A 21,167-nucleotide genomic window follows, 5' to 3' on the forward strand; every position below is an offset into this window, starting at 1 on the left:
CAGGGCTCCATAACCCCCTCTTTCTATAGCTCCAGACCCGCGGAGGGGACACGGCCCCCCCCGGGCCTCGTTACTGCGAGACACAGTTTTGATCCAGAACCTGCAGCGCTGGGTTGGGACATGGATGTAGGACCGAGGGCTCATCGTTACGGGCTAACCCACCACGCTACCGATTCCTTCACGCTCACACCTTTTCTCCGGGCGTATTTGTCTTCGTCGTTCAGGAAACAGCCTAAAAAAATGTTGGGGGGGTGGGATTTGAACCTATAACATCTGCACACCTGCTCAGCACCTTAACAGGCTGAGCTACCTGACTCCACACACAGGAAGTGGTCGGATGTTGTATTTATTATTCACAACACTCTGGAGAAAATCTAAAGGCAGAAGCTGGGATTTGAACCCATAACCTCAGGTCTGAGTTCCTCCTCTCATCTCTCTGAGCTGAACCTTCAGCTGCTGGGGTTTGGGTTGGAACTTGTATTTATGGGGTTCACAGGTGGAGGAAACCCAACAAAAGACCCAGTTCTAAACCCAGTTTCTGTAACTGGGTTTAGAACCAGGTCCCCACTACAATGACCCCCCCTGGGTGTGTCCTCACACCCTCCTTCACACCTATGATCACTTTAACTCAGCTATGCGCATGTTTTTGGACCCACCAGACACGTGGAGAACATGCAAACTCCTCACAGAGAGGCCCTTGTGGGATTTGAACCCCAGACCTCCTGGCTGTGAGGCGACAGCGTTACCGCTGCGCCGCCGTGCTGCTCTGATGAGAGGACGAGGACGACTTGTTAACCTGTACTAACTATTTGAAAATGTTTGACCCTCCTTCTGGGTTCTGACCCACAGGTTTAACCCACGACTTTCCAGAAGACAAGAACGAGAAAATAAACTCCACCAATGTTTGACGTCCGGTCCGTCTCCAGGAACCAGTGCACAACAAATAAACAACACAAAGCTGACGGCGCATCAACATCCAGATTAAAAAAACATCCAGATTAACAAACAACCAGATTAACAAACATCCAGATTAACAAACACTCGGTCATTAAACCTGTCAGGTTCTTCTGCTGATATTTGAAAACATTTTTTTTTAAAAAGGTTTTTCTCGTCAAATTGAATCAAATCTACTTCCTGTTCGTTTGATGCTTTTATTTTGAAACAGTGACGTCATAAAATTAGAGAATATCCACTATTTACATAAATATCTACACAAAAAGAGCTTCTTTAAATTAATGTGACTTTGAAGTGCTTCAGTTCGTCAGGAGCCGCTGGACGACTCACTGGTAGTACAGAGCCATGAAGGGGGGGTGTGAGAGGCGGACCCCTCCCGTCCCACAGGGGACCCCCCATCCGGCCCGACTGCAGCCCAGGACCAGACCCAGCTCCAGGACGGGCCCCCAGGGGGCGCCATCAGGGTCCCTCGGGACGGAGGAGGGAAACACCTGTCGGGCGTCGGCCACGGATGGACCCCCCCCGGCCCCGGCCCCGCCCGCCGCCTCCTGCAGCCTCTGGAGGAGGAGCAGCAGATCCACCTGCAGCTCCACGGCGTCACCCCGCGACCCCCGGGTGTACCTGGAGGGGGAGGAGAGCGTCAGTCGGCTGTGGGAGGGGCCGCCCGGGCTGATGGGACGCACCTGAGTGCTTACCTGGTGGGGAGCCCCCGTTTGGACAGGGCGGAGAGCACCGGGTGGACGTCCAGGTGGTGGGGGTTGGACAGGTGGAGGTGGAGCTCGGCTCTGGTGACCCTCAGAGAGAACACCTCCCTGCTGAGGAGGAACTCCACGTCCGTCCCTGGGGGGGGAGAAGTTTGCTTTTAGTCCGTATAAAGCCCCCCACACACACACACACACCCTCACTGAATCAAAACCTGATTGATTCCCTCTATTGATGACACAACCTAAAAAGTTTGGATGAAATTCTGTTGATTGCCGATACCTGTCATTGAAGACTACATCTCCCATGATCCTTAGCGACAGACGCTACTCCCTGTGTGCTCAAAGTCACGTCCTCGCCTTTCAAACTGCTCCTCTTGTATTTATTACTGATTTTACTTCCGGTCGTGTTTAAACTCGTTGAAGAGTAGTGACGTCAGAGGAGGCGTTCCCCCCCGATAAACGTCATGTGTTCTGAATAGAATCACATGCTTGTAGTGACGTCATCGTTCTTCACTTAGAGACCTGCTTCTGGGTTTACAGCAGCTTTTATTCAATTAATAATTTGCTTTACGAGGTATAAAATAATGAATGATGATCAATCAATCAATTATCAGGATGTATTTATAAATAAACTTTCATTAAAGTTTGTCATTGTCTCACACAAAGGGGTGGAGCCTGTCCTCCAAATTTTTTTTTTTTTTAAACATTTTTAGGGAAAAGAACGCAGAAAGTCAGACGTGTTGAGGTGTGAGGATTTACATCCGGATGATCCGGTTCGTGGACCAGAAACCGAGTCAGTTCCCTAGAGGAGACTTGATCCAGGTGCTTTGAGCAACTTCCGGTGGCTTATCTTTATTTTAACAGCTGACATTATTTTGTTTTATTCTCACCACACAGACAATAAAGCACCAACCAGCTGAAGCGGTGACCGACCGACCCCGGCGCTCCGTTACCTCCTCTCAGGCGTCCCGGTATCCCCTTCACGCTCCTGCAGAGGGCCCCCTCCCGGCAGCAGCGGTAAACCCGCCGCACGAAGCTGAACAGAGTCTTTCCCGGGAACACCGGGTCCCGGGAGGCCCCGGTGTGAAACGGTCTGACCCGGAGCTCCAACAGGGTCGCGTTGTCCCGCGGTACCGGCAGTGCGTTCTCCTGCCAGGGAGCGGCGAGCTCCGCGCACCGCTCCCGGTGCGCCGCCGCGTCTGCGCGCCTCCAGCGCTTCAGCGCATCCGCGCGTAAAGTTAATCCTGACGCTTCATCCGCGGCTTGTGACGGAAATCCTGGTGTTTTCACCGCGCGTCCGGATACCCCACAGCCCCACGTCACCCCGGAGAGGAGAATCAGGACGATCCAGCCGCACCGCGCGGAGTCCATGTTGGCGTTCTGCCTCCAGCCCGACCACAACGCCTTATATCCCGCGGACAATGAGGCGCATCTCTCCGCTTGGAATTTAAATCCAGAGCCGCCCCTCGTTTTGTTACCCACCCGTTTACCCCCCGGGGCGTTCTTTAAATGCGCGTACATAATGAGGCCCCCCCGGCGCGCAGAGCCATCCATTGACATTCAGCTCCTCTAATGACTCTAATGACTCCAGACCGGGATCAGCAACAATCGGGTTCGAAACGAGATGATTTATTTAACGTTTGTCTTTAACTAACAGCCTCACGCTTGTTTGGACTGATCACGTGTTTGTGTGGCTCATGGGAAAAAAATCAAAGGTGGAGGAGAAAAATAAAAACAAATCACTGCTTTTTCCCACACAATTTCTTTATTAAAATATTGTTTTAGAAGTTTATGTAATAAACTAAATGGAAAAAAGTGTGAATCTGCATTAAATTCAGTAGCATAGAAATTTAAAGTTTTAATTTCCTGGATTTAAAACAGAGAGCCTCAACAGTCAGAACTTTCCAGAATACAAAAAGTCCAAGATAGTAATTAATTTTCAGTGTAACAGCAGAAAGAAATAAAATAAATAAAGCAGAACTGTGACCTGTCCTTTGGGGGGGACAAACAAAAATATCCTCAGTCATTCAAGCCAAAAAAATGACTGGATGTCATGGAAATGAAAAACAACAAACCTCTAAACTGTCACTGTCAATTTGAAAGAATAAGAATTTAACTTTAAGTAGTAAAATAAACCAAAGAGAAATAAATCGGTGAGATTCGTGTCACTGGTTGCGCCGACAGCCCTGCGAAAAACCACAAAAATTAGCTCTAGGCTAACCAGCCCTAACCTGCTACCGGCGGGCCTGATGCTTCAATGTGTTGTTTCCATGGCGACGCCCCAGCAGAATGGCGTCAGAGCAGGTTGACCCCGTGCTTCAGCAGCCGGTGCCGGGCCTTGCTGGGCAGAGAGAAGGCGGAGTCCTGGTGGTTGGGAACGCCGGAGTTCCTCAGGGAGCCGCCGTGCTGCTGGAAGAACGTCTCCTGGGCGACACTCCGGGTCCCGTACACGGCGGCGCCGGCGCTCCTGATGGCGGAGGGAGAACATGTCGGTGGGGTAAACCTAACGGACTGACGGACACGACTCCCACCCCCGCCTCACCAAACGAGAACCCCCCCCCATCACATCCCTGCCCTACTGACCTGATAATAGCCTCCTGCAGAGTCTCAGTGTTACAGAAATGCGAGTGGAGGAGAGAGGTGGCCTTCACAAAGGGCCGCTCTGGGCCCCCCCCCGGACGCCCAGACAGGTTGGCTGCAGGGACACACAATGAGGAGAGCCTCAGTACCCCCCCGACCTGAACTGCCCCCCAGGAAATCTGAGCACACTCCTGCCAGTTGGCCACAAGCTCGATAGAGCGACCAACCAATAGACCGACCGACCGACCTACGCTATGTCATTATGAGAGAGGCTACGTCATTATTAGACATGTTACGTCATTATGTAGAGATGCTACGTCAGTATTTAGAGATATGTCATTATTTATAGATGCTACGTCATTATTTAGATATGCTAAATCATTATTAGAGATGCTATGTCACTATTTAGAGATGTTAAGTCATTATTCAGAGATCCTACATCATTATTTAGAGATGGTATGTCATTATGAGAGGCTATGTCTTTATTAGAGATGTTACGTCATTATTTAGAAATGCTTCGTCATTGTTTAGAGATGCTACTTCAATATTTAGAGATGCTACATCATTATTTAGAGATGCTACATCATTATTTAGAGATGCAATGTCATTATGAGAGGCTATGTCATTATTAGAGATTTTATGCCATTATTTAGAGATGTTACGTCATTATGAGAGACTATGTCATTAGAGATGTTACGCCATTATTTAGAGATGTTAAGTCATTATTTAGATATGCTACGTTATTAATTAGAGATGCTACGACATTATTAGAGATGCTATGTCATTATATAGAGATGTTACATCATTATTTAGAGATCCTACATCCTTAATTAGAGATGCTATGTCATTATATAGAGATGTTACATCATTATTTAGAGATCCTACATCCTTAATTAGAGATGGTACTTCATTATTAGAGATGCAAAGTCATTATTAGAGATGCTATGTCATTATTTAGAGATGTTTCGTCATCACTTCCAAACAAAAACAGTGAGCCCTCAGTGGGCCCTCCCCCCATCATCAGTGAGCCCCCCACTCCGGGGGGGGCGGGGCGGGGGGGTGCTCACCTGTCATTGTGCTCTGAATGCAGTCAAAATGGGCAAAGAAGTAGGGGCCGGGGACACCAGGGGCCCCCGGGGGGACGGTCCTCAGATGGGCCTCCAGCCCATTCAGAGACGCCAGGCTGCAGTGATACTGAACACACACACACACACACACACACACACACACACACACACACACACACACACACACACACACACACACACACACACACACACACACACACACATTATAATCTTACTCCTAGATATCTGTTGGTTTATTTATGATTATTATTGATCATTAATTGGTGTTTCTCACCACGTCCTCCATGGAAGCCGCATCACTCATGAAGGGGGGGTCCACCAGGAGGGCCAGAACCAGCCCCCTCACCCGGTGCAGGTACAGGGTCATGGGAACCAGCGGACTCTGCTCGTCTTCCTCAGGCCCACCGCTGTGGGGCAGGCCGTTCCCGGGTCGTCTGAGGTCATACAACTTCCCAGAATCCACTTCTCCTGCACGTCCTTGGAGGACGCAGTTGTCTCTGAACGCCGAGGCCCCTCCTTTGGGCGGAGCCTGATTGTCTCTGCTTCCATCGCTGTGAAAGCTGTGGTAATACGACTCGTCCAGGACTTCCTCCTCAGCGCCATGGGACGGTTCTCCGTTCGATAACGGAGGTTCTAGCGACGGCGTCTGAGGGACGGGTGGAGCGGCGGCAGTCCGTGACGGAACCGGGCTGAACGCCGAGTCATCCAACAAGTCTGGAACCTTCTGCATACGACAATAGGAGAGGCGGAGTCAGAAGAGTTTGGGGCGTTTCTGGGGAAGCGATGCTTCGGAGACGTCCGACACCTTCTGAGGAGACTCTGAGGAACCCGGAACCGACGGCTCGGACTCGGTGGACGGCATGTCGGACAACGTCCTGGAGAGGCGGGTCTTGGTGGGGGGCGTGTCTTTGCGTGGCGTTGAGTGGGAACTGGAGGACAGGAAGTGTGAGATGCTCAGGATTCACAGCACGTTTGAAGGACTGTCAACGGTTTGACCTGAAGACGGTACCGGAAGTCCTTGTCCACGGGGGCCGCCTGCAGGAACCGGAGCTCAGCCGTGGTCAGGAACACGGTGGTGGAGCTGACCACGCTTCTAAAGGGAGCGGAGCCATTGTCAAAAGAGGCGGAGTCACTGTCAAACGAGGAGGAGCCACTGCTGGGCCTCTGGACACACATCGTGAACCTGGTTAGCCTATCCTAGCATAGAGCTGCAAGACATGCTAGCAGACAGGACGATCGGGACAGTTGTCACGGCAACAGGCGGTCCTACCTCGCTGTAGGTTTCACTCTCGTGGAACATCACCTTCATCGTGAGCTCTGGAACCATCTGTGTGCTCACGACTCTGTGAAGACAAGTAAGGGCTAGTTAGAGACTGACCAGAAGACTAGTTACTGACTGACAAGAAGACTAGTTACCGAGTGACTAGAGGACTAGTTACCAACTGACTAGAGGACTAGTTAAAGACTGACTAGAGGACTAGTTACCGACTGACTAGTGGACTAGTTACCGACTGACTCAAGGACTAGTTACCGACTGAATAGAGGACTACTTACCGACTGACTCAAGGACTAGTTACCGACTGACTAGAGGACTAGTTAAAGACTGACTCGAGGACTAGTTACCGACTGACTAGAGGACTAGTTACTGACTAGTTACTGACTCGAGGACGAGTTACCGACTGACTAGAGGACTAGTTACCGACTGACTCAAGGGCTAGTTACCAACTAGTTACTGACTCAAGGGCTAGTTACTGACTGACTCGAGGACGAGTCACCGACTGACTAGAGTAGTTGCCGACTGACTAGAGGACTAGTTAAAGACTGGCTCGAGGACTAGTTACTGACTGACAAGAAGACTAGTTACCGAGTGACTAGAGGACTAGTTACCAACTGACTAGAGGACTAGTTAAAGACTGACTAGAGGACTAGTTACCGACTGACTAGTGGACTAGTTACCGACTGACTCAAGGACTAGTTACCGACTGAATAGAGGACTACTTACCGACTGACTCAAGGACTAGTTACCGACTGACTAGAGGACTAGTTAAAGACTGACTCGAGGACTAGTTACCGACTGACTAGAGGACTAGTTACTGACTCGAGGACGAGTTACCGACTGACTAGAGGACTAGTTACTGACTGACTAGTGGACTAGTTACCGACTGACTCAAGGAGTAGTTACCGACTGACTAGAGGACTAGTTAAAGACTGACTCGAGGACTAGTTACCGACTGACTAGAGGACTAGTTACTGACTAGTTACTGACTCGAGGACGAGTTACCGACTGACTAGAGGACTAGTTACCGACTGACTCAAGGGCTAGTTACCAACTAGTTACTGACTCAAGGGCTAGTTACTGACTGACTTGAGGACGAGTCACCGACTGACTAGAGTAGTTGCCGACTGACTAGAGGACTAGTTAAAGACTGGCTCGAGGACTAGTTACCGACTGACTAGAGGACTAGTTACCAACTGACTAGAGGACTAGTTATTGACTAGGGGACTAGTTAATGACGAGAAAACTAGACAGTGACTAGAGGACTAGTTAGTGACTAGAGGACTAGTTAGTGACTAGAGGACTAGTTAGTGACTAGAGGGCTCACCTGCCCTTGAACAGGATGCAGCCTGCTAACACCAGGGGGCAGCGCTGACAGGCCTGCAGGATGAGAGCAGCTTTGAGCAGCAGCAGAGGATCCACCTGAAAACGAAGCGTTCGTCCGTTAGCGACTTGACGCTAGGCTAACGCTGAGTCAGCACGTTTGAGCATTCTGGGTGTTGGAGGACACTTCTTGTCTCTGTCAGCAGCCCTGACCCAACAGGAAGTGTCGCCACCCCTGCTTCCTGCGTGGCGACACCAACGGGACGTACGTTGGTGGAGTCGACGGTCTTCAGGCAGGTAAAGACCCGCTGGAGGTCCGACGCGCCCGACTGGAGGTGCGACAGGTATTTGGCCCATCGGGGAGCCAGGACCTGCCGGCCGTCCAGCTGGTAGCTGCGCCGGACGGGTCCGTGGTAGAAGCAGAACAGGTCGATCAGCTGATCCAGGAGCTCGCACATCCTGTGGGTGGGAACTTCAGCCGAGCAGCCCAGCGCCTGGGGGGACACACCAGAACACACACACTCACAATAACACACCTGGGACACACACAACCCCCACCACCGGGGGCGGGGCGCCGGACCCGTGACCCACTGACCCAGAAGAAGTCATCCTTCATCCGGACGGCGAAGCGGTGGCGGCACAGCTTCAGCGTCCTCACGGGGGAGAAGGACAGCTCGGAGACGCAGCGTCCGACGCCGGCGAGCTGCCCGCAGATCAGCTCCTGGCGGTCCAGAGGCGTCTGAGCGGAAACACAACGTCACCAACCGACAGCAACCGACGGCAAGCGACAGCAACCCACGACAACCCACCTCCTCGGGGTGGAAGTAGCAGATGCCCTCCCGCGTCAGGTCGCCCTCGTCTTTGACCTTGGAGGCGTCGTAGAGGAAGAAGTAGGAGCACCTGGTGAGGAAGATGATGATGAAGGTTGTTGACAACAAACAAAGATGGAGAACTCGTCCAAACAAACAACATCAGAACGAATCGGCTGATTGTTTCACAAAGAGGAAGTTTCGAGTCTGTATTTGAAGGTTTTCATATTTTAGGCAGCAGCTTCCGTACCTCCCCCCTCTGGACTCTGGAGGCATCTGGTCCGCCATCAGGGTTCCTGTCGCGGGTCCAACCAGCGGGACCAGATCCGCGAATATCCCGGCATTTACAGCCCCCTCCACGGCTACATCTCTGACCCGCGACCCCCGGTGGGTTCCGAGTCTCCGGTCCCGGACCGAGACTGACAGCTTCAGAGCCCCCGCAGGAATGTGGGTCAGTCACACGCAGTGGAAGTCATGTGAAAGTACGGCGAGCGCGCAGGGACAAAGGCGAACGTTAGTATCACCGTTTTAAATGTGGCGTTAAAACGTTGTGTGTGCGGCAAAGTTAAGATAGAAATGAGACGACAACAATTAAAGGTTATGGTTTGTGACGTTTATTGTTTGTGATAAATAAAGACATCATCACGTGACAGTCAACAGGTCCGGATTACATTCTGTGGGTCGAGGATAAATTTTCTAGAATATTTCGTTCTTTTTTTCCCACTATTTAATAGATTGTCATAAAAAAATAAATGCAATATTTTTGTTATTTTATGTTTATTTATTTTGTAAGTGTCACAAAAGTTTTTTTTTTCTTTACTAAAACATTTAGTTTATTTTTACAGCAACTGTTTCTGAAGGGAAAGCAACATTTGAAATATTCTGCTTCGTGAATTATTGGTTGATGTAAATAAATACTTTATTATGAGTACTGTATTTATTTAATAGACGGTTAAAACCAACATGGAGTAAAACCCGTCATATTTCAAACGGAACAGAATATCGTGTCTGAGCTACTTCCGTCGTTTCATGTCCGGTTAGTTCCACATGTGTTCATACCGAGCATAAACCACAAAATTATAATCCAGAGGATGAATGGAAATAATCTGAAGAGTGCAGATAGCAGATATGAATCCTGTTTTCGGTACTCGATTGCCGCTGTCTTCCGAAGCGAGCCGTGAGCGCGCAGGGGTCTGTTAACCAAAACCGGAATCAAACCGGATCCAACTAGATTTTATTTGCTTGTGACTGACGTCACGCAGGAATATGGGCTCGGTTATAAAGTCACGACGTCAAAATGTCTCCTGAAATGAGTCCCCGTCGTTGGAGGAAACATCTTTCCGTGTAAATCGCGAACGGATAATCCGCCATTTTGACTTTAAATGCGTGCGGGCTAATCCTAATATGATGAAGGTGTGACGCTTCGTTCTTGAGTGTGATTGGCTAATGGCTGTCCGTTACTTAGCTGATTTGTCACTTTAAATAAGGACAGCAAGCCGAGCCAATCAGACGTGGAAGGGGGCGGGTCTAGCGGGGTGGCTGGGCACGACGGAAGCCCACGGCGTCCAAGAAGCCAAAGAGCGGATAAACACTGGATTTATCCGTCTAATAAGCGTTTTCATTGAATTTAAATCAGTATAATTCAACAGAATAAACATAGAAAACATGTTTTATATTCAACTGCTCTACAGTTCACTGACGTTATGAATCTAAATCTATTCTGGAAAATCAATAAAATACAACCGTGAAAATAGTTTAAAAAAAACAAAATCATACATCTAATATGATTTGAAAACGCTTGAATGTAAAATGTATGTTATTCATCCTGCGACGATCAGACCACAAACGGATGGAACACATATTCCCTTTAAATCTTTCTGCACTTTGAAACAAGTGTTTTTAGAGCTCTTAAATAATACAGCTTGATGCCTGTAGAAGAAATCAGTTTTAACTTCAAACATCACAAATGTCAGAATGGATGTGGTCACTGCATGAGTCCGGTCTGGTCATCAGCCGTCGTCACCACAAGACACGAAATATATTAATGTTAAATCCAAACTATGAGAGCAACAGTTCCTGCATTATTCAACTGAGGTAATTCTAAAAAATTTTTAGAATTATTTGGTAGTGAATTAAAAGCTGCCAGAGTTGTATATGATAAATAAAATAAAATATAATAAAATTAAAATAAAATTAAAATAAACAACACATAACAAAGGAAATCATAAGGAACAAGACGACGATTCGATTCATCTCCCTGACGCTCCTCCTCTGAGAAGTTTCTCTCTCCAAGAAAGATAAATTAAAAGATGAGTCCAACGCTCCCATTCGACTGCAGTTAATCCCCTTAAACCTGTGTGAACTGGTCACATCAGCTGTTTGTCCAGCAGCAGGATTTCCTTCTCCAGTTTCTTCATCTTCAGAGCTCGCAGCGCCATCTGTTGGTCGCGGTTCTCCATCTCCTTCCTGAGGTAGCTGCAGTAGAGAGCTCGGACGTCTTCAGTCTGCTTCTGCAAAATCAAACGCAACATGTTCTCACACCGCTCAGGTGTTTAACCTGTGTGATGTCATCGCTTCACTGGGACACCAGCTACGACCGGTTTCCAGTCATCCGAAAAATCAGCTGGATGCAACAGAAAAGTTTCATCGCTGTCGATTCTGTCGACTCACTGATGTTTAATCTCATTCTGCTAAAAGCGAGGAATTAAATAAGCCTTTATCTTAGCTACCCGTTCACCTCTGCAGGTGTTTCACGTCTTGGTGACACGGATCAGTTACGGACGAGGTCAAATCGCCAGATGAAATTTCAGGAGCTGTGCCGATAAAAAAAAAAAACAAACGCTGGAAATTCTGACGTTTTGGTGAGAAATGGACCTGAAAATAGACAGAATCAAACTACATTTGATAAAACCGTTATTTGGAAATGAAATTTGATTAAAAATGCAAATTCACCCTCTGAGCGGCGAGCCTCACCTCTGAGGTCCGGCCGGCGGGCGTGGGACAGGCGGCGTCGACCCCCCCCTGTGGACTGGACACCTCCTGAAGGGAAACGTAAACAAAGTCAAACATTTAAAGACAACGGGTCAAACGAGTCGGGTTGAGAATCGCTCACCGTCTCCACGGGAGTGTCGCTGACGTCCGTCTCGTCACTGCTCAAGCTGTCCGGTTCGGTTTTGGTGACGGGCAGGAGGAGGACGGGGCCTGAGGTGGGCAGGTCGGGGCCCGACATGGGATTAGAGGTAATTCCCACTGGGGTCTGCCTCAGATTAAAGACACGTACCACTACCATAGGAGCTGTCAGGTGCGCTCAGACTCTCCATGCATGCTCCTCCCTGCAGGATCTCCAGCCTCAGCTTGTCTTTGTCCTGCAGGACGTCGTCCTCTGCTGATATCAGCGACATCGTGGCCAACCCGTCGTCGTTCCTCATCACCTCAGCTCTTCTCCTTTTTGCTGAATGAGGAAAAAACATGGTAAAAACACTCATCCAGATGTTGAGTCATCAAACGTTCGGTTACGTCTCCTTACCTGTCTGCACCATGTTTTTGTGTTTGACTTTCACTTGCTGCCACGTTCTTTTGTAGCCGCTATCCGAAGACCTGAGAGAAAGGAAATCAAAATTCTGACATCATAATGCGGTTCAATTCAGGTTGTATTGATTTAAATATGTTGTCTTACACATTTATTTTATCGGCAATCCTCTGCCAGGCCCCCTCCCTCAGTTTGGAGGCGCTGGTCGTGTTGGATTTGGCTGTCAGGATTTCTCTTTCCTCTTCATACAACCTTAACATGAGTTCCTGCTCTTTAGGGCTGAAAAAATGAGCCCTTTCATTTCTTCTCATCATGTGGAAATCTACCAGAATGACACAAAAACAACATAACTACACACACAAGCCTCAGAAATAAAACTAACATGAACTACATGAATGTTTTAACACAGTTTGGTTATTTTCCAACCCTACCTCTGTCGGGATTCATGACCTGATCGATGAATCGGAGTGCGATTGCTCTCCCCTTGCTGTCTCCACGGGTGCGCGCAGTTATTCGAGATGTTTCAATGCTAGATTTACTAATCAAAACGCCATCGTTTTGTCGCGAGACGGAGAACCGCCGAGCGTAATCGATGCGGCGATTCGTTACGTCACGGTTTAAATCGTCAAAACCCGCGCGCGCGCCGGAAATAAGGGGGAGAAGAGCCGTTTAAAGACGACGGATATCAGCAGCTTTGTTAACCCTGGATTTTCTAAGTCAGTTTAAAGCGCGCTCACGTGACAGAGGTGGAGCCTGTAGTAAGTAGTCACGTGGTTCAGTGCCGCTGCAAACGATCCTTAAAGAGTCCGAGAATAATTTGGTTTATGAATAAATAAAGGTCATGGTCACGTGTCACTTTTTATCAATAAACCTCAATGTGATTAAAAAAAAAGAACAAATCTGCACCCACTTTTAGATTAGTGACGTCACCAACATCTAAATATGAGTCCAACAATGGTTTTGATGGAGACATGGCACAGTCCCTGATTGGCTGAGCCTCATCATGTGACTCCTGGACCAGGACAACTTTGCCGAGCACCCATATTTCACTGGTTTCCTTCAGGATCCAGATCAGTAACTTTAAACCAGTTTCACTCCCGATTTAATCAGTTTCAGCTCCGATCTGATGTCAGGTCAGTCCGGATGTTCTAACTCATAACGTGGAATTTAATCCTGTAAATTATTATTAACAGATCCAGAATAGTTCTTGAATCCAGATCGAACTCACATTCATGATCCATAACATTAAAAAAGTCTGAAGTGGTTCACAGGACGTCTACATCAGGAAGAAGAAACCACAGACAGCTAAATGGAACTCAGTCCTCATATTTACTGTTGTCACATATTTATTTCATCAGAACAGAACAGGAAGCACCACGACACGCCCACTGAGGTAATAAGAGTTACTTTATTCATCAGTTTTAACGGACTGTTTGCGTTGTGGTTCGGGGAGAAGAGGTAAATGAGCAAACAGAACCAGGGTGGTAAACTGAACGAGGGTCCGGTGGTCCGGTAACAAACGCAGAGGGAGGACTGGTCCCTGGGCCCTTCAGAGGTCTGGAGGGGGGGTCTACTCTTAGTGACTCTCGTAGCCATCGGGCAGGGCGTTCACGTGCCCATTGTGGAAAAGGGTTTTGTTGCCTTCGCCCCAAGGAAAACGCTGCAAGAGTGAAAAGACAGGTCAGACAGAGGTCAGACGGAGGTCGGGTCAGACGCTCTGAGGGTCTGCAGACGGACCTTGCTGCGAATGCGGAGGTGGGAGTACGGTTGAAACTCCGGCTGCTCGTGGCTGTGGCTCTGCTCCTTCAGGTAACAGTTCAACATGCAGACGCCGACGGCGGGCAGCGCCACCAGGAAGCTGAGCAGCTTCCAGGTTCTGGCTGTGGAGAGAAAATCAAACATCAGTCGGACGAACCGGAGTGCAGTTCTTCAACGTATAACCATCAGATAAACACACAGGAAACACAGGAAATGGAAACACACTGATTACCGTTGTCTGTTTTCAGTCTTTTGGTACGCCATACCATAAATAGACAAAACTTTCATGGTGGTCAAACATGAGACAAATATTCCTGAAACGGATGTTAAATGATCTGAGAACACCGAGGAAGAAGAAAAATGGATTTTTTGGACTACAAGGCGCTACTTCTTTCACACAAGAGCGCGACAGATAGAAGAGATAAAGTGGCAAAGAAGACTGACTGTGTTTTGAACAGATATTTTGCGCAACATGTACACCCCCGATGATGGAAAACACGTGAAGAAAGTCACATGATGCAGCTTTTATGTTAAAGGCAATCAACCTTGATGTTGACATAGGAAACAGAGCAGCTGCGCGTTAGCATAGCATCAATGAATTGATATCGAGACGCAGGAGACGGCAGCGTTGTTTTACCTCCATGTTACACACACTGTTCGGAAAAAAGTTGAAATCTTTCTGTGTAAATATCTCATGCTACAACATCTGGACGTCTGCGGCTTATGGACAGGTACAATAAACAGTCTTGAAATTACAGTAATTTGATGTGAATGTTAATAAAACCTGCATCAACCTGGACTAGTGGACCTTTATAGATGATAACAGCTGGTGAGTGATGGCAGCCTGATCCATTTTGAGCCAGTACGGTGGCCCGGAGGTGACAAACACGAGTTGAGTCACGGTTTGATTGCATCTCCTCTCTTACCAGGTTTGAAGGGCAAACTTCCCGATAACAAAAGAGGATATTCAGCTCCAGATGGAACGTTTTGATTTATTAATTCTAACCCTGGTCCACCACTTCATTCTACTGTTTTAGCTGTTTTTTTTAGTGATGTTTGAGTCACCCTTTCACCTTCATCTCAGCAGAAACGAACAACCCCGTCTTCTCGGGTCGTGTTGGGGGCAGTTTTACAATATAAAACTTCGTGCTAAATTTTAGAATCTAGCACAAACATCTAAAATTCACTAAATTTGACTTTTTTTTCTTTTTTTTTTTACTAAACAGCTACAATTTAGCGGAAAAACATGGAAAACTTTGATTTTCTATAAACATGAAGGTGAGTCTATGACGTCTGTTTCAGACGTGGCAACGTGTTGTTGTTGTTGCTCTTAAACTGGTCACCGTCTTTACTAACACACACATAGACACACACTAACACACACACACACACCATCGGTGTTTAAATGAGGCTCCAGGTTTAAAGTTTTTAACGACCGTTTCTGACGCGTCTCCTCCGTCCCGTCCGCTCAGGGATGTTAAGCTAACCGCTAATGCTAACGCTAGCTGAACAAGGTCAGTGCAGAAATACACGTAATTTTTTTTAAAACATGAACGACAGCCGGCGGGTTTCGACCGGCCGTCCGCTCACCGGACTCTTCGCCGTGCGCTGAAGCCGCAGCGGAGAGCTGCCGCCGGTTCTGGGCCAAAGCCGACCGCAGCAAAACCCGAGAGAGCCTTCCGACAGCCGCCATTGTTATTTTTTTTCTACGAGCGTCACAGACCGGAAGAGGTTGATCAAGATGGGTCACGTGACTTCATAAACCCCGACGGCGACCCCAGGTGGTGAAATGGTAGAACTACACCAGACATGACATTATGGGGCAACCGGTTCCACAAGGTCTTTAGGAAGAAAATAGTTAAAGAAATCCCAGAAGCACACAAACTGCTGTCAGATAAAGTATTAAATTGATTATCTGTTGAGTTTCAGTGAATGAGAATACCATCAATGACACAGGAAAAAAAAGAAAAAAAAGAAGGCTACATAGAGAAAGAAAAAACAGTATAAGTCTGAACAAAAGGAGCTGGTTTGTTTAAAGTCGTTTATAATGGTAATGAAATTAGGCTTTGTGGGCTAGTGGTTAGCATTGCTCGCATAACTGGAGACGAGGGATCAAATCCAGAATTCAATGGGGCATTCAGGTCACATGACCTGCCCTTCCAACAAGTTTTAGGAAAGTCCATCAAGCATTTTCTGTCCTGCCAACAAAGTTTACAGCTTATTATCTTCAAAGCAAAACAAGATGTTATGAATACTGATCATAAATATATCATCAGTGATTTGATGAACAACCATAACTCTGATGAGGATTTATGATTTAGATTTAATTGTGTCTATACAAAAACCAACAGACAGATGAACTCAACGGCGATCAGCTGATCACATTAAAAACGTTTAGCAGATCGAAGTTCAGCAGCGTTTCTCTTTAAAGGGGAGGATTCTTCCATCTCATGGTCAGAGTCCAACCGGACAAAAATCACCAACAATGTTCTGATGGAGGTAAGAGAGAAACATTCACTTTGCTGTTCTTTAAAATGTCTTTGAAACCATTTCCAGCAGCGTAGAAATGTGTTTTAATCATCTGTTTTCCTGGACAAATGAGACTGAATTCTCACCAGCAGCGAAGACAAAGTTCAATATCGTTTAAATACAAGTTCGGAATTTAGTAGAATTCATTTACCTCTGTTTGGCTCGTGTAAATCTCTTTATTTATCGATTGAGCCATTAATAGTTAACAAATGGCTTGAAAACAAACAGGACAGATTTAACCAACACCTTCCTATTCAGTAAACGCGACAAAATTATCGACTTAAAGTTTTTGTCCTGACTTTTATGGAATGCATTAAAAAGACTAACAGGATGTGATTTCTTGAAGCAATGGAGCCTCAGTACCACCAGTTTGGGCCGTCCCCTGAAGGGCCCGAGAACAGAACAACTCTGCAAACAGGTAAATGTGATCACCCTGTCGTCGGCAGAATATCTCAAAAGTACACCAACAGATTTTGAGCAAATCGTGGGCTAAAGAAGAACTGATTGACTCTTGAGGTTGAACTGATTCTGGGTCACTTTATTTGGTACAAAATGGGAACTTTTCAATAATTTCCAATGTCCTGGAAGGAATACAAATAATAGAAATAATGAAAGGCCGAACAAAAATAGCCAACAACTCATGATGCACAACAGGATCCGTGGATAGCGCTTCGCTTTCTATCTCCAGACGTCGGTTTAAGGCGGTTGATGTCCACAGGTGTGAAGAGGATGCTGGTTTACATCCTCTACGGAGTCCTGGTGCTGCTGCTCTTAATCTTGCTGTTGGTCACCGGAGTCAAATGTAGGAAATGAACCCATTAATGCAGTTTTCATGTTTCTAAGTCACATTCTCTTCTAAGAACTCTTGTTACGTCACAGTCTCCCAGCTGAACACAGAGGTCAGGGACATCAAACTCCAGCTGAAGACCATCAGCGGTGGCGAACACGCCTCAGGTCAGGAAACGCTTCCAGGGTTTTGAGGATGATTGGCGACGCCGTGCAGTAAGACTTTTTATTTTGTCTGTCCAAACTAAAGCTGCAGCGCCGCACGTCCATGTGGACAAACTGGTCCCGCAGAGAGGTAAAACTGACCCCGTCCCATCAGAGATTGGCGTTAGTTGTCTTGGTTGACGTCTGTCTACCTTTACCGCTCCAGGATCGTGTCGGGAGGGATGGGTGACTTTCCAGAGGAGCTGCTACCTGGTGTCCATCGCCAGCATCACCTGGCATAACGCTGAGAAGCAGTGCCAAGCAAAGGGAGGACACCTGCTGGTTCTGAACAACATGGAGGAATTGGTGAGGTCACGCCGAGAACACACACACACACACACTGACACACACTCTTTAAATAACCTTCAGATGTTCTTCATTTCTAGGACTTCATTTCTAGAATAGTGGAAACCCAGTATGATTACTGGATCGGGCTTGTGGAGCGACAGCATGAGGGACACTGGAGCTGGGTGGACGGGACGGCGTTCAACTCTTCTGCCGCGTAAGAGGAAGCATGAGCTCAAAGAAATGGGACTACCCCCAATGTGGAGTCTCAGCACGGCCCAGTTCAAAAACGGTCAAATTTATTACATTATCGGCTTCTTCTGGGTTATCTGATTTCTGATTCGATCACATTCCTAATTTAAAAAATTAATGGAAAATTTGGGCTTTTTTCCCCAAGAATTGCTAAAATAGATTAGCTAGCATGCTAGTAAGCTAGCGAGTCAACATATGGATCTGTTGGAACATTTCTTCTGACGTATGTCTGGATCTCAATCAGCTGTTCCTGTGTTTGTGTTCAGCTACTGGGATGAAGGTCAACCTGATAACTGGGACTACCGGGAGAACGGCGAGGACTGTGGGCAGATCCACAGCTCCGTCCAACGCGTGCTCAAGAAGTGGAACGACGCCGACTGTCAGCTGTCCTACCGCTACATCTGTGAAGCCCGAGTCTGACCCAACCCAAACCCGAACCCAAACCCAAACCCGAACCCAAACCCAAACCCGAATCGAACCCAAACCCATACCTGAACTGAACCCAGACCCAAATCCAAACCTAAACCCAAACCCGAACCCAAACCCAAACCCGAACCCAAACCCAAACCCGAATCGAACCCAAACCCATACCTGAACTGAACCCAGACCCAAATCCAAACCTAAACCCAAACCCGAACCCGAACCGAGCCCAAACCCAAAACCATAAAAGTGGGAATAAAAGTGGCTCAAAGTTTATTTTGTGTGTGTGTGTGTGTGTGTGTGTCTGTACATCGACCTCTTGTGAACACACACACCTTGTGTGAACCGGGACAAGTGTGAAATGTTGACTCAGCTGTGTGTCGGACATTTTGTTGAATTCTACTTTTATTTAATGTGTGAAAATGTAAACCCACGTGAGCCCACAGAAAACATGAAGTCAAGGTTTTGAGGGCATTTAACCTTTAATATGTCTTCATTAATTATACGTAACATTAACATTAATCAGACAAACTACTGATTAAAACAGTCATCAGATGATGGTGATACGTCAAGCCATTCTGTGGCTAACAGTTAGCTTCATTAAACCCAGTTTATTCTAATCCAGACTTAAAGAAATGTCAAAATCATGTGTTGATATCATAGAATCGACACACATCTTGTGTTGCTAGCAGTCGTGTATATTAATGAAACTAAATGCGACAATTATTTACCAATTATTATTGTTGTTGAACAGGGACAAAGTCGGAGAATCGGTAAGGAGACCCGTGAAGATTCAAACCCGCAACCTTCGTGCTGAACACCGCGCCAAAGCGCTGCGTAGATCTGAAACCAACCAAGTTTAGACAGATTCCCTCCAGAACAAAACGCCGACTTGAGTCTGCCTGAGCCTGCTTTGAATTAAATTAACTTTATTTCTTTAATTAATGAGAAGAACAGCATTTTAAAATTCACAAAAAAAAAAAAATTACTATTAGCAAACATTAAAGTTAGCTGACATTACCCTCGGCTAACATTACCCTTAGCTACCACTTTTGTTCGGTGGTTGCCTTCTGGTGGATTTCTCCTGACATATCTTGAATATTAAACTAACGAGCACTGATCACGTGTTTGGCGTGCGGATTCTTTTGAATGTCCAATAGAAGCGTCCCGATGTCGTCGACGCCCTCTTCCCGCGTCCCCTCCCCGTCCCGTCTCCTCACCCGTCCACCGGTTCACAGGTTATTCTGGCTGTGAGCATGAAGGTGATAACAACTCTGCTCCTGCTTCTCGCCGGTAAAACAGCCGCTGATGCTTTTAATCTCCGCCTCAATTTTGCGTGAATTTTTTTCCCGTATTTCTTCATGTTTCACCTTTTTCCTCTCCAGCCGCCACCGCGGGCGCCGTCCTGCTGCCCAGGGCCTTGTGGCAGTTTGCAAACCTGATCAGGTGTCCTCAACCGGGCGTCAACCCCCTTAAGTACAACCAGTACGGCTGTTGGTGCGGCTTTGGCGGGACGGGGACACCTCTGGATGGAGTGGACACGTAGGGGGCGCTCCGTTCTCTCCGCCAGCCGCTTTAAATAGCAGAGAAAGTGTTTTCTCTAACGGACATTCTTTGTTCTCAGGTGCTGCGAGGCTCATGATAAATGTTACCGAGCAGCCAGAACCGCCCCCGGATGCACGGCCATCGCCGACCTCCCGTATGTTCTGGTTTATGATTACACCTGTTCCAACCAGCAGGTGACCTGCTCAGGTGAGACGTTTCTCCAAAACGTTTAATGTGTTGTTTCTTTCCTAGGTTTGACGGGAGAGCTGGGGTACTTTATGGGATATTAATGATTCTAGTAAAAACTGAATCTTTTATGGGGTTAAAAAAAGCTAAAATTAAATTGACCTAATATTCAAACTGAAATGGATTAATTTATTATTACTGTACTTATGTATCTTTCAATTTTCTTTCATGCAAGAACAAACAAAATAGAGTTAAAATAAGTTTACTGCCATTAGCTTAGCATGCTATCTGGATGAAGAAAACATCTCTAGATTTATGATGCATAAATGCAAAAATTTTACAGTGAAACATGGATTATCATAAAAAGTAATATTAGTATTTACAGTAAACACAATGTGAAAAGTCTGGATCCGTCCTGAATTTAACCTTAAATAAAAATAATAGTTTTCTTTTATGCAACCATGTGCAGAGGGATTATAATCCCTGTATCTGGTCACTGATTGGACGATTCCTCTGTCCCGCTCTCCCCTATCTGTTCTCCTGTGCAGGTTAAAAGTACAGCAGTCAGTGAGCTTTACTGTAAACAGCGATAAATGCGACATGACTGTGTGTATTTAAACAGCAGGAATTACACAATCTGAACGGATGACACGAAATCAAACGTGTCGGTGCGTGTCGTATGTGTTTTGTATGTGTAATGTTCGTTACATGTCGTTTCCTGACCCCCACAGCCACCAACAATAAATGCCAGGCCGCCGTGTGCGAGTGCGATCGGGTGGCGGCGCACTGCTTCGCTCGGGTCAGCTACAACCCCGAAAATAAGAACGTGGATCGGAAAGTCCACTGTGTCTCCTGAGTGATGCGACCGACGAAAACACACGACGGCACCTGGGATCGGTCACACAATCACTTTAATTTAGCTGGAAACGAATCTGAAAG

At 47.0% G+C, this 21,167-nt stretch overlaps 6 protein-coding genes across 9 annotated transcripts; 2 read left to right on the top strand and 4 right to left on the bottom strand.

Annotated features, from left to right (window-relative positions):
* Positions 1–517: 517 nt before the first annotated feature.
* Positions 518–3,258, bottom strand: si:ch211-170d8.2 (uncharacterized protein LOC571755 homolog). Its single transcript, XM_068310997.1, has 3 exons — positions 2,612–3,258; positions 1,650–1,794; positions 518–1,575 (listed from the first exon to the last, which is right to left on the bottom strand). Exons 1-3 carry the CDS (start codon positions 3,216–3,218, stop codon positions 1,281–1,283), a joined length of 1,047 nt encoding a protein of 348 aa, XP_068167098.1. The 5' UTR covers positions 3,219–3,258; the 3' UTR covers positions 518–1,280.
* Positions 3,259–3,479: 221 nt separating this feature from the next.
* Positions 3,480–9,213, bottom strand: hps4 (HPS4 biogenesis of lysosomal organelles complex 3 subunit 2). Its single transcript, XM_068310996.1, has 12 exons — positions 8,985–9,213; positions 8,735–8,825; positions 8,521–8,664; positions 8,195–8,419; positions 7,930–8,024; positions 6,597–6,669; positions 6,336–6,490; positions 6,132–6,255; positions 5,601–6,050; positions 5,306–5,432; positions 4,242–4,353; positions 3,480–4,125 (listed from the first exon to the last, which is right to left on the bottom strand). Exons 1-12 carry the CDS (start codon positions 9,020–9,022, stop codon positions 3,954–3,956), a joined length of 1,806 nt encoding a protein of 601 aa, XP_068167097.1. The 5' UTR covers positions 9,023–9,213; the 3' UTR covers positions 3,480–3,953.
* A 1,192-nt stretch (positions 9,214–10,405) lies between these two features.
* On the bottom strand, positions 10,406–12,990 carry si:ch211-107p11.3 (GT1 domain-containing protein). 3 transcript variants are annotated; one of them, XM_068310999.1, is made up of 7 exons: positions 12,695–12,990; positions 12,411–12,585; positions 12,261–12,331; positions 12,015–12,185; positions 11,847–11,935; positions 11,708–11,773; positions 10,406–11,244 (listed from the first exon to the last, which is right to left on the bottom strand). In XM_068310999.1, the coding sequence occupies exons 1-7, from the start codon at positions 12,708–12,710 to the stop codon at positions 11,101–11,103; spliced, it is 732 nt and encodes a 243-aa protein (XP_068167100.1). In that variant the 5' UTR covers positions 12,711–12,990; the 3' UTR covers positions 10,406–11,100. The 3 variants fall into 3 exon arrangements, with proteins under 3 accessions (XP_068167100.1, XP_068167099.1, XP_068167101.1); XM_068310998.1 differs by having other exon boundaries at positions 10,407–11,244; positions 11,687–11,773; XM_068311000.1 differs by lacking the exon at positions 10,406–11,244 and adding an exon at positions 11,262–11,608.
* Positions 12,991–13,573: 583 nt separating this feature from the next.
* Positions 13,574–15,736, bottom strand: cox6a1 (cytochrome c oxidase subunit 6A1). Its single transcript, XM_068311028.1, has 3 exons — positions 15,612–15,736; positions 14,001–14,143; positions 13,574–13,923 (listed from the first exon to the last, which is right to left on the bottom strand). Exons 1-3 carry the CDS (start codon positions 15,712–15,714, stop codon positions 13,840–13,842), a joined length of 330 nt encoding a protein of 109 aa, XP_068167129.1. The 5' UTR covers positions 15,715–15,736; the 3' UTR covers positions 13,574–13,839.
* A 692-nt stretch (positions 15,737–16,428) lies between these two features.
* Positions 16,429–18,773, top strand: asgrl1 (asialoglycoprotein receptor-like 1). 2 transcript variants are annotated; one of them, XM_068311299.1, is made up of 8 exons: positions 16,429–16,520; positions 16,897–16,968; positions 17,239–17,352; positions 17,430–17,504; positions 17,587–17,631; positions 17,707–17,846; positions 17,927–18,042; positions 18,344–18,773. In XM_068311299.1, the coding sequence occupies exons 1-8, from the start codon at positions 16,472–16,474 to the stop codon at positions 18,495–18,497; spliced, it is 765 nt and encodes a 254-aa protein (XP_068167400.1). In that variant the 5' UTR covers positions 16,429–16,471; the 3' UTR covers positions 18,498–18,773. The 2 variants fall into 2 exon arrangements, with proteins under 2 accessions (XP_068167400.1, XP_068167401.1); XM_068311300.1 differs by having other exon boundaries at positions 17,269–17,352.
* A 116-nt stretch (positions 18,774–18,889) lies between these two features.
* pla2g1b (phospholipase A2, group IB (pancreas)) lies at positions 18,890–21,096 on the top strand. The gene is made up of 4 exons (XM_068311302.1): positions 18,890–19,790; positions 19,883–20,039; positions 20,122–20,249; positions 20,960–21,096. Exons 1-4 carry the CDS (start codon positions 19,754–19,756, stop codon positions 21,082–21,084), a joined length of 447 nt encoding a protein of 148 aa, XP_068167403.1. The 5' UTR covers positions 18,890–19,753; the 3' UTR covers positions 21,085–21,096.
* The last annotated feature ends 71 nt before the right edge of the window (positions 21,097–21,167 follow it).

Source organism: Antennarius striatus, chromosome 3, assembly GCF_040054535.1.
Source record: "Antennarius striatus isolate MH-2024 chromosome 3, ASM4005453v1, whole genome shotgun sequence".
NCBI lineage: Eukaryota > Metazoa > Chordata > Actinopteri > Lophiiformes > Antennariidae > Antennarius > Antennarius striatus.